The sequence below is a fragment of the Manacus vitellinus genome, unplaced genomic scaffold, assembly GCF_001715985.3.
Source record: "Manacus vitellinus isolate BGI_N305 unplaced genomic scaffold, ASM171598v3 scaffold_124_pilon, whole genome shotgun sequence".
Lineage (NCBI taxonomy): Eukaryota > Metazoa > Chordata > Aves > Passeriformes > Pipridae > Manacus > Manacus vitellinus.
The window spans coordinates 216,177-233,373 of NW_021938921.1; the positions used below are offsets into that span (position 1 = coordinate 216,177).

The 17,197-nt window shown below is 52.9% G+C and overlaps 1 protein-coding gene across 1 annotated transcript in view; it reads right to left on the minus strand.

Annotated features, from left to right (window-relative positions):
• ARHGAP39 (Rho GTPase activating protein 39) overlaps window positions 1–17,197 on the minus strand; it is a 34,945-nt gene that overhangs the window by 11,418 nt on the left and 6,330 nt on the right. Inside the window, exons 2-5 of the mRNA XM_018067845.1 lie at window positions 16,289–16,681; window positions 6,410–7,712; window positions 2,531–3,077; window positions 1,255–1,344 (exon numbers count right to left, since the gene is read on the minus strand). Of these exons, the coding sequence (XP_017923334.1) occupies window positions 1,255–1,344; window positions 2,531–3,077; window positions 6,410–7,712; window positions 16,289–16,681 (2,333 nt within the window). The remainder of the gene's footprint in view (window positions 1–1,254; window positions 1,345–2,530; window positions 3,078–6,409; window positions 7,713–16,288; window positions 16,682–17,197) is intronic.

Genomic DNA, 17,197 nt, shown 5'->3' on the forward strand with positions numbered 1-17,197 from the left:
CACAAAGATCATCGAGTTCAAATGCTGGTGTTCTATTTTTTTATTTTAAATTTATTGTTTGTTCTTAGGTAAAAAATACCCCTATCTTCCTAAGCACACCTCCAGCACATGCAATATAGACATATAATTGCACAGAACAGCCTGCTCAGCCCACAGGCAGCACATCCTGCACAGAGCAATCTCCATGGAGTTCTCCCATAAAGATGCCTAAGTCCCTCTGAGCACAAGAAAAATGAATTTTCAAAGGCTCAGAACGGGCTGAACTCTCCTGGGCATGAACAGGAAAGGAAAAACACATATTCCTACCAGAAATATAACACTTCTGTGCAATTTCAGGTCTCTGCTCCAAATCCCAGCAGAGACAGAGAAACAATGAACCCTCTGAAGTGCAGGGGCTCCAACCCAGGGCCCTCCCCAGCCACCTCCCTTGCAGCTGCCTCGTGACACAGGGTGACACAGCAGTGACACAGGGAAGCCACCAAAGGGAGCACAGCTGCCTGCTGGTGTCAGGTAGGGCTCAGGAATGCAGGAGCTGGACTCCAGCTCTCACAGATTACAAACACCAACGCCACTTGATAGAAACTGCTGCCTGATAGGAATTCGCAGGGCTGACTCAAGTTTCCTGAAAGCAATACAGAAAAATACTGAATGGACTTTTTGTTCAGTAAGACTTTAGCCAGATAAAGTGTCATCCTGCAATCAGCAGTTGAACTGAGTTTGGAGGAATGTGTGAGCTCTTGTTCTCTCAGCAGAGACTCCAGTGCAGGCCCTGGGCTGTCAGAGCTCAGAAAGGGAAGCCAATACTGAAGAGAAGGTTGTGTCCTTCCCCAGGTACACCATCCTCCCCGAAGGACCTCAGGTTAGGCAGTGGTTTACAGAATCCATTTACATGACTAAGACAGGATCTTCTCAACACACTGGCTCATGTGGCTTTTAGCACTGGAACATGCTATAGAAACTCCATGGCATTCACAAAACAGGTGAACTACAGACCCAGGTCTGCATCCAAATTAAAATCCCTTTTCTCACACTAGTTTGACTGAAAGGCCCCCCATGTGTCCCACATGCAGCCCAGCTGCCACCCACACTGCTGATCCATGCTCTGGTCAAAGCTCACGGACCAGCCGCACACCAGGGAATTTTTCCCAAGTCTGTGCACTTAAAAAAATAGACTGATTTTCAGCAGAGCTCAGAATCCCTGCCTGCCTGAGATCAGTGCAGACCCCCCTCTTGGCTCCCTGTGCCCCCCCTTACCTTCATCCTCTGTGTTTTGTTTCCTCTTTTTCCTGGATTTCGAGTTCTTCTTGTTTTTCAGATCCACAAGCTCCTTGATGCGCTGGGCAACTGAAGAATCAAAAGAGGATCTGGATTAATAATGTGATATATTAAAATACCAAAGCCTGGAAGTGCCCCTGGCTGTGGCAGCCAGCCTGACTCCAGAATGAGAGGAGTCTGGGGAAAGGTCCTGCAGCACAGCCAGCTCCCAGTGCACCCGAGTGAGGGGCCCAGAACATCACTCAGCTTCTCCAAATGGCCAAACAGTTGAGAAGCCTAAATAAACTTGCTGCCTAAATACCAGCAGAAGGAACAATCTGCTCAGACAGCTCAGAGTGCTCCTCCTTGCTGCCTGCACTCCAGGCCAAGCACAGCTGGAGGGAATGGTTTGGGGAGAAGTGACAAGGGCAGAGGATCCTCATAAAACCCAAACTAGTGCTGCACACCTGACAGTTCAGTGAAGGAATCCCACATTAAGGCTACAAGCACAAAACCAGGAGGCAAGGGTTGACGTTTCAGCACTGCTTGCCCCGGTCCCACCTCTGCTGCGGTGCTGGGGCAGAGCTGCACCCACCCCACACACCTGGGGGGCTTCAAACACAGGGAGAAGCCCTCACATACCAAAGGGAAATATGTGCTCTGGTTTCTGACCTGAGACTGGACAGGACATGGTGAGCGCTGTTGTTGTTTTTCCTCCACATTAAAATTGGGGAATACCTGCTGGGCTGGTCCCCAGACTTTTGAAAGACAGAGAAATTGCATTGAAAGCCTGCATTCTTCAGGGTCCCTGACTGTGCCAAGCCAAGGCCTGTTCCCAGTGTTGGCAATGTCTCCCTTCAAAAGTTAGGTATTAACAATCATCCCTTTTTTTTTTTTTCAGCTTTAAGGAACTTAGAAGTAAAGTCTTCAGACTGTACTTTTTTACTACTCATTTACTGACTTAGAAATAAATGTCTTCAGAGAACCCAAAGAAACTCTGCCATTGGTGGGTCAAAATCAGCTCATTTCAGTGCTGATGGATGAGGTGAGCACGCTCTGGGCCTGCCTTTTCTTTGTCAGACACAAGTGAGAACTGGAAGGGGATGAGCTGGTGGCAGCTTCATCCCACTAAGGAAGGAAGAACTCACCCAATACATTGTGCTTTCACTGACAGAGCCCACAGCACTGGCTGGGGACTACCTGTACTTTTAAAACCCGGAGTGGAACAACCTACCAGGATGCTGCTGGGTACAGAGGAGGTGCATGAAGCACTTACTGTTTTCATCACTGTCAAGGTGGCGATAAATGTAACCTTCCAGGTAAGACTGAAATTTGGGTGACGGGGAGAAAAAGGCCAGGCTGATGGCCATCAGTTCCCAGCCCCACGCCAGGCTCCGGTAGCACATGTTGTCTGTGGTCTGCCGGATCAGCTGTATGTAGAGCTCGTCCCGCAGCCCCTGCATGCTCCAGCACTTGGTGACCGTCACCAAGGCCACGTGGTTGCGGTCCAGGCGAGTCTGGCGGTCTCCCATGTAGCTCTGCACCAGCTTGAACATCTCACACGCCTCTTTTTTGATGGTGCGGTTGCTGGTGATGAGCATGGGCTTTTTGATGGAGCCGCCGTTCCAGGACAGCATGTTGGAGATGGAGATCCTGCGGCGGAAGATGCCCTGCGTGTGCATGTTCAGGTTTTTGGAGGCCCAGTCTGCCATGCTGCTCTGGGAGATGGGCTTCCGTAGGGTGTTGTAGGGGAAGTGGCATCCCACGCAGCCCCCGCGCTGGCCACTGCCCTCCTGCTTGGGGTCCAGCTCTATGGTCCCAGGCTGTGAAGAACAGAAGTGTCAAAAGCAGCTTAGGTGACTCCTTACCCTGCTAGGAAAATTACCCATGGTGAGTCATGAAGCTACCAGGAACTGCACAGTGCTGAGTCTGTGCAAACATGACTTGGTGCAGAATCTGTGGCTGACACCTATAGTTCTGCAAGAGCCTGGCTGGCACAGCCACACACTGCTGCAGTCCCAAAGGGAAGTGCTGGGACATGGAGCAACAGGGCTGAGTGTCCAAGCTGTCCCAGAGCTCATGGGGACAACAGCCCAGGCAGGAGCTGGGCCAACTCCCACAGCAACCAAGCACTGGGGAGCCAAGCATCTCCCCACTCCTCACCTCTCAGTTCCTGTGGAGCTCCAGGAGGCAGGCGAGGACACCAGGAGGTAGCAGAGACTATAGACCAGCCACAGCAATACGAGCAGTTTCCTTCTCAGCCTTACCCATACCTGGTTCCTACCTTCACTGTTTTTCCAAGTTCTAGCAAAAAAACCCCAACCAAACAAAACCAAATCAACACAGCCAGCAACCCTCCGGAGCTGCCTGTGCCTGGACAGTCTCTGCACTAGAGGTGTTGAAATCACATATCTCAATTACACCATGACCTTCCTACTGGAAAGACTAATGAGACACACAAACAGGACAGGAGCAGCTCAGAGGCACACAGGAGAATGGGCACGGGTATTTTGATGGCAAGGCTGTCACCCAGGTAGGATAGATCATGTTTGAGTTGGTGAAGTGAGGAGATCAGGTACCTGTGAGTCAGCTGCCATCTCCAGTGCGGCCAGATCCCACAGACCCACCAGGGCCTCCTGCCAAACCGGCCCAGCTCCTCAGCAGCTACAGGGAAGGCACCAGCTGTGGCTACAGGCCAGGGCTTCTGCAAGTCCTGCTGCACAGGACTCAGGGACACCTCTGCAACACGCTCCCCATTGGCACAACCTTCCCCAAATTAAATCAGAATTGCTCACAGTACTGAGTTCTCAGAGAAGTTCTCTGCTCAGAGAAGTGGGGACAGCTGCTCCCACCCACAGCCTGCAGTGATCAAACTCATCTGCTCCAGGGACAAGTCCACTGATCACAGGTTCACAGAGATCAGCAGCACAGATAGAGACCTTCCTTCCTCCCAGACTCTGTCTGTACTTTTTACATGTAGGCCATCCTTGTTTCCCAGCAATCACTACAGATAACTACATCATTAGAGCTTTGGTAGTACTGGTCCCAAGAAAACATGAGTAATGATTACTTGAGAGAAAAGATACTTCTTTTGCCCATCCAGAATTCTTAGTTTTGAATGAAAGTGGCAGCCTGGGACACATATTGAACCCAAGCCCCCCCAAAATTGTTTTAGGAAATGGACTTTTTTGTTAGACTTGAAATTCCCACATGGAGCAGCCAAGAGCTAAAGAGCCCACATTTCACTCTGTGTTCTCCAAGGAGATGGCTAGCAAGCAGAAAAAGCCAAACAAGATAATCTAGAGCTTTTTGCTTTTTAAAGGAAGACAAAAAACACATGCAGTAAATTTTGGGTTTGAAGTGGAAATAGTGAAATCAAACATGTATTTCCCTTCTTTGCAGACCACCTTTAACTTGCATGCCACACTCTGCTCTGGTCATGGTCTACAGTCAACCCCAAACCACACAGTAGTTCTTGGAAGTTTAGGGCAAGTCCGTATTTTCTTCTTCGTATAGAGGAACTGCTGAACTCATGAAAGAGGCTCATGCAGTCCAACCTTTCCCTATCTTACACCCAACATGTCCCTACACGTGGATGATGGGATTAGCACACATCACATTCCACCTCTTATTGCCAGCTGGGGGCACAATCAATTCTCCTCTTTTTCTACATTGTGCTTTGTATCCTTTGAGTTACTCCTCTACTTCCTCACCCTCCCTGAATTCACTCAACGCACTGACTAAAAATCCCTGCCTGCAGTTCTCTGCCATCTCCACATCCTCAGTCTCCTTCAATTCACCTTCCCTGCCCAGGGTTGGTTTTCCTCCTATCACCTTACCTGCTCCTTCAGCATCTTTCTTCTGAGGAGCCACCTCCTCATACTCTCTCAAGGTTCAGCAGGCTCCGGGTTCTCTGCTCTCTCTGAAGTTTATCTCTCACATCTCATTCACACAGCTCCCCAGCTGTTATCTTTGTACTGACAGCACACAGCCACCTGTGCTCAGCCTGTCTCAGAACCTCTGCCCACATTCCTCAGATAATGAGAGTCCTCGTCTCCTCCTCGTTCTCCTGTCTCACAGGCGCAGCACAGGCCATCACTGATGACTCAAGCCACTCACTGCCATTTTCAGCTAAGGCAACGATTTTGCTGCCATGTTCTCTGCAACTTCCTCCTCTCCTTACTTGGACTCTTACATTTCTGAGTACTTCTGTGAATATTTCTTTATTTACTGACTCTTTGCCTTTACCACAACATTCATCTCCTTACATCTTCCACTGTATTCTCCTTCCCCATATTATGACACATGAACTATTCTTCTTCATTTTCAAGGCCAACAGCCTATCCCCAAACCACCATCTCTTGTGGATAATCAAGACATCAAGTCTCAGCTCTCCCTGTCAATGCAATGAGGTGTAACACAGCTGGAAGACCAGAGAGCAGTTTTCCACCAAGTCTAAAGAGGCTGTGAAATGAAATTCCTGAACTATTAACAGTAGATTGTATAAACTTGATCTGGCTCTGTGCCTGAAAAATGGGAAATGCAGGAACATGACATCAGTTTTCCAAGAGATTTCAGGTGACAGCAAGGTACTTGGCAAACTAAATTCTGCAGAAGTGCTGTGTAATAGAGAAAAACTACTCGCCTTGTGCAGGCACACTAATGGGCTTTAAAATAATTAACACTGGTTTTCTAAATGTTTCCATTTGATGCTCGGGAATTGGGAGGGAGAAGAGCATATGAGGAACCATCAGAAAAAGAAGAGAGAAAGAGGAATTGCTGCCTCATGGCCATGTAAATCCTGACGCCCGTGTCCTGCACCCCACTGACTCAGATCATCCCAGCAAAGGAAGGACATATGAGGGGTAAGGGCTCCCAACAAAGACACAAGTGACAGTAAATTGATGGGGCAGCAGATTTACCCAAACAACAGAGCAGTGCTGAGGTCATGCTGGGCATGAGCCCTTAGTCCCCGCAACTCCTCCTCCTCTCGCACCACTGGCCTGAAATGAGGTCTCCACCAGCAAAGCTGTGAAACTTTGTGACCTGTTTCCTATTTTGCAGGCCCAGACGTGTTTTGAACCAACCCCCCCTTGGGAGCAGTTCTGCACCACGACAGTCCAGCCAAGGCCCCCCATTCCCCGCCGCGCGGTACCTGTGAGGAGAGGCGTGTGGCATCCGATGAAGCTAAGCTTGTCTGGCTGGTCACGTTCTTTTCTAAAGAATCTATTTTCTCAAAAGTCCTCTTCTGCCTCATTGTGTCCTGCAGAGCAGCTGCATCACTGGGAAAGCCCTCCCTCATCTCCAGGCCCTGCCTGTACAGAGACCTGTTGCTGGCCGAGACGTCGTCCCTGGAGCTCCGGCTGATGCATTTTTTCAAGTGGTCAGACTGAAACCTGACCTTGCTGCTCTCTGCTGGGACACCACCCTCCAGGCTCTCAGCATCCAGGCTGGCTTTGCTTCCCCTGCAAGCTGCTGACCTGCCCACCACTGCGCGCATCTCAGCGATCACCTTATCGTTCAGAGCTGTGAGCTCACTGCTGCTGCCCACAGAGCCAGGTCTTACTTGACCTGTTCCTTGCCTCCTTCCTTTCCTTTTTCTCAAGCTTGGAGAAGGGCCGGTTGAATAACCAGAATCCTGGTGGCTTATACCAGCTGGGTACTCCTGAGTCTGCAGGCTGTTCTGACGACTGTGGTGGAGTTCCATGTTCTTGAGGACGTTGGCTTCCAAGATCCTCCAAGACTGCTTGAAACTGTCCTTTGAAGCAAGCTGACCAGGCAGTTTAGTGGAAGCATCAGCTGTTGCAGGAGAAGAGTGGGAGAGTTTGGCAGATTGGTCAACATTGACCATATGTTTTATGTATTCCCTGCCAGCTGGGCTGTATTCAGTGGAAGAGGGATTTCTTGCATGCTTCTTTGCAGCTTGTTGTTGTTGCATACCGGGATGCTGCAATAATTTGGTCGGTTGCAGCTGCTTTTTTAAGCTATTGCTTGGTGACCTGGGTGGAGACATGCCACTCACAGCAACGCTTTCTGTGTCCATATCGACTGGTGGCTCATCGTAAATTGGTGACTCTAGCGATGGCTCATCGTATATGGGTGCAGGGGAGGCATACTTGGGGGATGCAGGCTGGGGGGTTCCTGTCCGGCTCCTGGGAGGTGTTTGAGAAGTTGGGCCATTCATCAGCACCAGGCAAAACCCACCGTTCTCCGTCTTTTTGATCTGCATAGACTGCTTTGTGTCTCCTGTTTGCTTCGTCGCTCCAGGGCTCTGGGACCTGGGTTGAGGCTGAGCATATATAGCTGGTTTTGGAAGAGATTTTGGGCTGTTGGGCTCTGGAGCGCTCTGCAGCTGAAGTGAACTGCTTGAAAAGCTCTGTATCTGCCTCAAACTGTTCACTTTGACCAACATGGCTGCTTTTGTGCCTGGCAGAGGCTGCCACTGGGTAGGAGTCTCCCTAAAAAAAGAAAGATACAAATACAAGCGATTACTGAAGGATGGTATTAACTGGAGTACCCTCTACATCTACACAAATACCATATAGTTCCTCTCAAAGTGCCTGAAGATTCCCCAACCAGTTACATCAGCATGTTATTTTTTCCTGGAGATCCCCCTTCCTGAAACAGAACATCATTGTTGTTACACACATGATAAATTTCTGAGTCGTGAACAGCAGAAGGAGGTGAAATGAGTTCATGATATTATAACCTGTCTGGTATCAGCAGCACTGAGATAGGACACAACCTACACTTTTAAACTCAGCCACCAGCATGGCACCCAGAACAACCAGCTGGAGATTAGCAACTTCTTCTGGACCACTCAAGCATTAAATTGGAAAGTAATCCCAAGTATCTGTCTTTGGATTATCCAATAATGATGACAGTCCTTCCAGACCACGCTATTTTGTTGATTTAAGTTTCCAAATGCATGTTTATTTTGCAGAAAAACCTGTGAGGTCTATGGGAAGTGAATGGGGGCAGCCATCCTCAGCTCATAGGACGTGTTACAGCCCCACACAACATGACAAGCCTCCTCCCAATCCTGATGCACTAGATCTGGTTCCCTTGGCCAAACCAACTGGCCCTGCTCAGCTCTCATGGCTGTGAAACCCTCCTCTGACCCATGGTGGTACTCAGGATCACAACCCAACGTGCCCACTGCAACACCCCAGTTCCAAGGGCACTTTCTGCAGCAGAACAACAACGTGCTGTCAGGGCACAGCCGCAGCCAGTCTGTGTTTGTGAGCTCTGAGGAGAAGGGAAAAGCTGCTAAACCAGCCCGAGCTTCCAGGTTTTCCAAGGCACCATGGTCCCCAGGAAGGTCTCCTTGAACCTGACCCCGTTTCGTTCCCTACCTCCATGTATCTGCAACCAGCCATCACCGGGTAAGGCCTGAGGGCACACTGCATGTGTCCTGTCTGTGGCAGGAGATGTTCCCCTCACACCTTCACAGCCATTTTGCTCTGTTTGAACCTTGAGTTTGGTCCCCTCTCCACACTGTCCTCTGTGGGCCCTGTGCTGGCAGACAGACCCACCTCTGCTGCACATCCAGAGCTGCTTCCCGCCAATGTGAGCCCCTCCTGTGCCTGCCCTGCCAAGCCCCAAGGTACCCAGACACCCCAACCCTCTTGCCCCTTCCTCCTGCTCTCCATAGCCCTTTCACCTGGCTGGGTCCCAGCACAGCTTCCCTCAGATGCTGTTCCTTTTCTTCCCTCTGTGGCCATCCCACCAGTGCATCTGTGTGGGTGTCCTATTTCACCTGTTCCACCCCAGTTACTTGCCCCACATTGTCTACCCCACACCCAATGTCCCACATCTGCTCCCAATCATTGCCCTCTTAAGGGGGTGGTGTGCCCCTTCCCCATCCACTGCTTACTGTGTTTTTGGCAATCCATGCTCTCCGATGGCACTGTGTCACTGCAAATCCCGCCCTGGCACAGCGGCACCGGGAGAGGTGTGGGTGCGGCTGGCACTGCCCTGCCACGGGCGCAGTGCTGACCCCTGGCCAGGGTCCAAAGGCCTCACCACCCTCTGGCTGCACCTCCCCTTTGAAGGGCTGGCTCCCTTCCCACAGCAGAGCCCATACAGCTCTCTTGTGCAACTACCCAGGTAAGCAGAGAAGGCTGAGAAAGGGCTGCCACTCTCTGCTTCGCACCCTGAGGTCCCCCTTGCTCTGGGACCTCCTGAGCATCTCCCACTAAGGCACAAGGGTTTTATTCTAAAGGTGCTGACGGCAGGATGGGGTGGCATTCGTGAGGATATGCAGCCCCAAAACCCACCAGGCATCCCTCCCCGTGGGACACAGGGCCTGCTGCTCGCACCAGTGCGTCTGTCCTGTGTGTGGCCAAGCCCCAACCCCAAACACAAGCACTGCTGAAGACCTGGCTGTTCCTCGAAGAGCTCCTGGACTAACAGGAAGAACCAGAGCAGTCACACTTGGTAGGCTTTCAAGTGAGTATTTTTGACACCCCCACGGCTGAACCAGCAGCACAGAAGACAGACTGTCAAAGAGGAAGCAGGACAGAGCCACCCATGGGCTCCTGACTCAGCAGGCAGGCCAAGAGTGAGAGACTGGGAGGGACTGTAGCTCAGCCCTACAGCCAGAGCAGCACTGTGCCTGGAACAGCACTGTGCAGTTGTTGGGTGACAGGGTAGCAGGGCCGTAGCCCTGAGCTGCAGGTGTGTCCCCCTGCCTTGCAAGACTCCAGCTATGGCAGGGCTGGAAAACAAACCTGCACTCTGTGGGAAGGCTCTGGACCCCACATCCCACTTCCTGAGGTTTTTCCTCTCCCTGACTTGCAGCACTGCACGTCCAACCAGCTCTGAGCAGCTGAGACATCCATTTGGCCAAGGCTTGGCAGACCCACCCCTGGTATGGCCAGACCTGTCACCCTGTGCAGGCTCATCGTGTGCTGGTACTGCCTGGCACTGGCAGTGGCTGCTCCAGTGCCCACCAACCCCAGGTGACCCAGACAGCAGCACCTCTGCCCGAAGCTGTGCCACCTCCTCGCTCAGCTCTGAGCCACAGGGAGGAACCTCTCCCTGCCCGCACAGCAGGCACTGGCACCATCTCCTGTCCCAGTTCACACCCACACAGCAGCCCTGGCACACCCCAACCGTCCTCGTTCAGGTGTGGGGCTGGGCATCTGCACAGCACACCAGCCTGGCCACAAGAGACAGGCTCCTGCTCCAGCACGGCATTATGACTTTAGGGTCTCGTGGGATCCCAAATGGCAACAACCTCTGCCCCCGCTCTATGAAATAGAGCAAAGCCCAGATTTTAGCCCTCAGATGAGCGATGAGGGATTTGATCTGAAAAAGAAAAGGGGATGCTGTGCTCATGGCCTCCCACAGAGGCAAGCTGTCTACCTGTGACCCCGTGCCAGCCAAAGGGCAACAGGCACACCAAAGCATGACAGCTCCTCACTGCCCAGAGTCGCTTCATCAGGCTGGGAGGAAGTTGTCCCTTGCCTTGGGCCCAAGATGGTAGGACGTGGCCTCAGCACAGACTTGGCCACAAGGGTGGAAGGTGGTGGAGAGCGGCAGGAACTCTGCGCTGGCACAGGGTTGTCCCTGCAGCTGCCCCGAGCCCAGCGGGCAGGACAGCAAGACGAGCTGGACAGTCAGCCACAGCAGGTGGTGAGTAAGCAGTTCTGCCACAAGCAGCAAGATTTTGGCACTTGCAGTCCATGCCCCAACACGTTCCCTCCTTCAGGCCAAGGGCAAACTGCACACTGGGACCAAGCCTGCCCTGGAGCACTGCAGAGCCCTGGAGCCAGCAGAGCTCAGCACCCAGGGCACCCTCTGACACTGCCCTTCTCAAGGAACAGCACAAACACCTGGGACTGTGACAGCTCTTCTGTCATGGGCACTGGCAAGAGGCAAAGCACCCACGTGCCCCGTGCTGGGGCCAGGGGCCAGACATCAAGGGGGCTTGGCTCCAGGAGGGCTGTAGGACAACAGCCCTGGGACCTGTTGCAGCTCATGCAGGACGAGGGGCAAAGGTGCAGCCAGAGGCAAGGAACAGAAAGCAAGCAAGTCCACTGTGCCACCGCTCCTCCCTGGCTGCGATTCAAGATGTGAAGACCAATCCAGGCACCCAGTGGGTATTGGTACCTCCCCAGGGCACCTCAGTGCCCATTGTCTGCCCATTTTGACTTCAAGGAGAGGGTACTGCACCCAGGAGCTTTGCATTCAGGACTCAGACCACTTGTGCCACAGTAGTGTCCTTGCAGGGTTCTGCTGAGATATCCATGGAGGAGCATCGGAGTGGAGTCAGAGGAGACAGGGAAGCTGTGCCACTCGTGTGTCACCGAGGGCCACCACACTGACCAGGAGGTTTGTAAATAAATGTGACGGAAAAGGGAAACTTCTGCACATGTGCTGTACCCCACCTTGCCTGTCAGTCTCATCTCGGACACACTGTGCCATTTCCAGCCTCTTTGGCTGCCAGAGATGAGAGGAAAGAGGCACCATCACAGAGAGGACAAGACTTTTTTGAAGGAATCATTTCCACAGCCATGAACAATCTCTTGGGGCCATGTCTGGATACAGCTTCCTTCAACCCCATCCCCAGGCTGCTGAAAAGACAAAGCAGAGAACAGGGACTTCCTGACTTCCCAGCATGGAGAAAGGTTCAGCCTTGTCCTTCTGAACAGTGAAAGCCCTGACAGAAAGCAAAGCCAGTGGAGAAGTATCCCAACACAGTCTCTCAGCTGTGCTCTTCAGCCACCAGCAGCAGACCCTGAGAGTCCCCTGAGACTGTTCCCTGTGAGGAATGCTTTCAAGTAGCTCCAACATAAACACCCCAACCTGGCGCTGGTTTTCCCAGCCCGCACCCAGCTCCAGCAGGCCCAGCGTATCCGGCAGCTCTTCTCAGGTTCCAGAGCTCCATTGTTTGCTTTTTCCCTCCCAGAAGCCTGGAGAAAAGACCCCACACCTCAGCTCTGCCCTTTCTAGCAGTGGTTTTCCTGGTGCTGTGCCAGAGGTGAGTGGACAGGGATGTTGGGATTTCGGCGGCGCCCGTGGGGGGGCAGGGGTGTGACCCACCCAAACCCAGGCCTGCACCCTTCTGAGGACAGTGCTGCAGACATGTGCACAGCACAGTGTGTTTGCACACCCTACCCCAAGGCTGGTGGCACAAGAAGGAAACAAACCTGTATTAAGGATTCTGATAGTGTTTCTTGCCTGGTTATAAAGAACTTAATACTGGCACTACTTATGCTATGCCCCGAGAAACATGAGCCCATGGAAAGGCAAACCAGACTAAGAGGCAGAGGTACTGTCACAGCCGCCTTCTCGTCACACCCTTTTCCAACACATCTTCCTGGCACTGTAAGACCAAGCCCTCACTCCCTCCCAGCCCAGGATATTGAGCTGTTGGAAAGGTGGGCCAGGAAGGGATGAGCAGCACAACCTGCTGCCCACACAGAAGAGACCCTCACCTTCCTCTTCTGGGGGATAGGATGTTCCTAGGGAAGGCGGATTTTTATATGGAGGATTTTAAGTTGCACTGTTATCACAAGGAGAACCTCGGAAACAGCACTCTCAAACATGTCCTGATGCTGGGAGAACCAGAGGAAGAGAAGGAAAGGAGTTGGTCCACTTGGACAGCGGGATGGGACGGCAGAGCCCACTCACAGCCCTGACCAGCAGTGTGCCAAAATGCTGCAGACCAGCACACAGGCTCCCCTCCCAGCCAGACTGTCTTCTTCAGGACTTGGCCCTCTGCCATGCTCAGCCCTTTCTGTCCTGCTGCCTTGAGGAGTTCCAGCAAACCTCAGCACAGCTGCAGTGGCTCAGAGGACACTTCCAAAATGCTGCATTCAGCCCCAGGCTGGTCTCACGGTCCCCAAGGGAACATGTCCATCCTTTGCAGAGCTCTCCAGTGTGTGAAAGGATAATTTGGCTATCACCTTCCCTGAAGAGAGCCCATCTTCCTTCCTGCTAGGATTCCAAGAGCTCAGGAAGGGTCTGGAGCTGTGAGGCAAGTGCTGCCTGCTATCCTTGTCAGGCAAGGGAAAAAGGAGAGACAGTGCTGGGCTGGGCAGCTGAAAACCAACATGGGAACAAGAGCACAGGCAGAGGAGCTTCCCCAGGAGGCTTCAGGGATGGCCAAAGGTAGCAGTGACTCCCCCACGGCAGCAGCTGCCATTTCCCTGTGGGGGTGGGACTGACCCCTGTGTCACCTCGGGGAGTCAAAGGCCAATGTCTAGAGAAGGCAGCTTTGAGCTTTAGAGAGCTGGAAGAGCAGCAGCAAGTGGTGGGGCAGTGAGTGAGGGGTGGGATGGGCATGGAGACAGAGGGAATGGGCAGCAAGGTGTGAGCACAGAGTCCACCTGTCTGGGGAGCATCTCTGTTCTGCTTTAGCTGCTGAGAGCACACAGAGGGCTTGGCAGCACTGAGATGTGGCAGCGGGCACAGCAAATTCAGCAGTACTGATAGAAGGCTCAAGAGAGGAAAGGTGGTAAACAACAGTCTACTAAAATAAAAAACCTCAACCACAAAGTATTACCAAAAAAAGGACAAAATCCCTTCCCCCAGACCTCTGTGGCATGTGCTTGCAGGGGGCCCCTCTTGGGGACTACACTGGTCTCTTCCCTCTCCATCTATCACAAGATGACAAACATGAAGGAAAGAAAAACAGCATCTTTTGTGCTGGCATTAAGAGACAAAAGCGAAACCGTCTGGGGTGCAGGTACCTATAAAGATGTCAAATGCTACCAACAGCACTCAACGTGCTCACCCTGTGTTTATGCAGCTGCATCCCTCCGAGGGGAGGAAGAGGACATGCTTGAGTTTGTCTTTGGAGAGCAACACAGACAACAGAACTAAGAGGCTCAGTGTGCTTATGCTGTCAGTACACCAGATATCCCAGCAAGGGCATTAGATCCCCTGGGAGCACTTGCTTGTGGCTCAGCTTTTGCTCCCCCTTTAATGAGCTTGCAAAAGGCAAGAAATCTCTCCTCGAGTGTCAGACTTGGGTAACCAGATATGCAGCCTCTGCTCACACAGCAGAGATGACACCGGATAGATGTGCACGGAAACAAGCACAGCCTCCTGCTTCCAAGAAAGTAGCTTCCACAAACACTCACTGGGGTGGGAATCTGGAAGAGCCTTGCATGTCCAAGCAGCCTGTCAGCTCCCAAGAGAGCTGCCACTCGTGCCTTTCCCAGTACTTGCCTTTAGAGTTCGTTTCAGGCTCAAAGTGCCCCAGGGTTGCTGCAGAAACCTGAGCTAAGGATGGAGTAAGGGAGGACTCCTTCCCACTCCCCTTCCTTGCAGGAGAACCAGTGGTGATGGTGACACTGCCTGGCTGGCAAGGAAAGGTAAAACAAACCCCTGCTCATATTGCATCACCCCTGTCCTCCTATATGAGGGGACATGTGTGGGGTCTTCCCTGCTGAGAGGGCTGGAGAGCTGAGAGGTGGGTCACAGCTGGTATCTCTTCTCCCTTGAGGCAAAGCAACTCCCCATACTAAGGCAGAGGCGGTCACATTCCCTCCTGAGAGAATGAGTCAGGAATACTTTGGACTCTGTGGAGCTCAGGATATCTTACACCCTATCAGGACTCTTGCACTGACTCCCCTGGAAATATGTAGTTTTGGCAGTGCCTGTCCTGGCTGCCCCAGAGTGCCAGGCTGCAGAGGGACAAGGAAGGGAAGCCAGTTGCCTCATGGCAAATCCCATGTGCCTGTGACTCACCTGTGGACACTGGGAGTGACCTGAGGGACCTGGGAGCTACTCAGGTTCAGCTTAAGGCATTTTTTACTGGACTCCTGGTAGGGTAGGAATCATCTCTGGATGACTCTCAAGCTCAGAGAGGCAGGAGGCATTGGGAGCATTAGAGGCACCAGTAAAGCTCTGGGCTCTTTCTGGTGCACTTTATGTGCATCACCAGTGTCTCCCAGCCACTAAGATCAGCACTGGATACAGGAGTGTTTTACAAGGAGCAGAAGACAAGTGATAAACCTCACTTCAGGGTGCATAAACTTTCCAGAACTGCCATCCTAAGTGGTTTTCATCATCTTGGCTTTTTTCTTCTCTCCTTGCCTGCACCAGGCACACAGAGAGGCAGCTTCGACCCCAAAACCAAGCTGCTAAAGCAGCCTCGCCTGCTGCACCGCCCAGAACCAGGACAAGGCACCATGGCACAGATGGCAGGACAGTCAGGCTCACTCTGGCACTGCTCTCACCCTTGGATGAGTCACTTTTGAGCATGACCCAACTTTGCTTGCTGCACGGCCTCCCCAGTACCACATTCTCCAGGGCAGGATGATGCCCAGGGCAGGAGGGAGGCAGGGCAGCCCCAGACAGTGTCCCAGGTGGAGGGACTACCCTGACAGAGACTGGGGAGCCGATGCTTTTGTGCACCTGAAGCTGGCATGGTTTCAATACAATAAAAAAGCCCCGATTGCTGTCAGACTAATTTGAGTGTAAAAAAATCTCTTAGCTAAACAAAATAGCACCCGTTATTGTTCTTTCATTTCAGGCTTGGTGTGACCAAATAACTGCATCCAGAAGCTCTGTTCTTGCAATCCCACCTCCTGCTCTGGCTGAAGCTGCAAGAGCATGCCAGCAGCCAGCAAGTGGGGAAGGAAGGAGCCAGAGCAGCCAGGCTCACCCACACCCCACAGCAGCCTGACCCCTCGCACAGCAGCTGAACCATCCCAACAAACCCTGTCACGAGATTTTGACAGAGCTCTTGTCACTGCACAATGCTCCTGCCTGTCCCCTCTCTTTCTGTTCAGCACGAAGAGTGATGATTATCTTTTGATGTGTGTTTTTATGGTGTCTCACACAAACAGGGCCCAGCCCAAGCCAGGGATATTCAAGCAGTACCACAGTGGTGAAAGCAGACAGCTGTATCCTGGGAGGAGGAGGGCATGCAGCAGTGATCGGGGGCCTGGCAGCACTTTGCCCCAGCACTGCAGCCTCCTGGGGCAGCACTGTCTCCCACCCTGCCTGACAGGGCCTGCCTGGCAGCTCAAGCCACTCTTCAGATATAAACAGAGAAGGCTGACGCTCTCCTCACCTGCCAGAAGGGTCTTTCCTCTTCTCCCCCGCACAGTCCCACTTGCCCTTCTCCATCTCCTGCAGGAGGGCCACGTGCACGGGGGTGCTCCGGCCGTCGCTGCCGGTGCTGCCGCGGTGCTGCCGGCCGGGCTGGGAGCTGCGCTTCATGGCCTGGAGCTGCGCCAGGGGCACGATGTCGCAGCCCTGGGGCCGGTGCCACACGGTCTGCTGCGTGATGGCATTGTAGTAGTAGAAGCGGTTGTTGTTCTGGTCGAAGAGCTCCCACCACTGCTTCTGGTCCGACTGGCGCACCTTCAGGTTGGGGGGGGGCTCCCAGCCGCACTCCCCGGTGGTCAGGTTGACATACATCCGCTCCTGGGAGCGGGGCTCGATGATCTCCACCCAGTCCGAGCTGCAGGAACACAAGAGCCGCGTTAGTCTGGGCCAGAGGCTCAAGGCAAACGGGTTGTCTGGGAGTCCTACGGAGCTGCTGCCACTGGGCCAGGCAGCCCGACTACAGATCAAAGCATTGCTCGGGGCCGTTCAGCAATCCAACGAGCTCAGGAGAAGCCAGGGGAAGGGTTTGAGATGGGGCTGAGACAAAAGAGCAGCTCTTTGGCACAGGGAACGGGAGGTCACCTCCACCAGCCTGGACCCAACAAGCCCAAGGGCAGGCAAGCACGTCTGCTGATGGTGGGATAACTCACATCAAGAGCTGGCACAGTCACAAGAGTGCTGGTGCCTGGGAGATTAGCACAAGAACTTGCTTTCAAGAGGAGCGAGGATCTGCAGAGCAGGATCTGCTCCTTTTGGGAGCTGCACGCTCCACCTCAGGAGACCAAAGCTCTGTTTCCCAACAGTGTGGGCAGCCTGCCCCATGTGAGTGCCTGCCTGCAGACCTCTGGGTCTCACAGACCCTGCTCAAAGC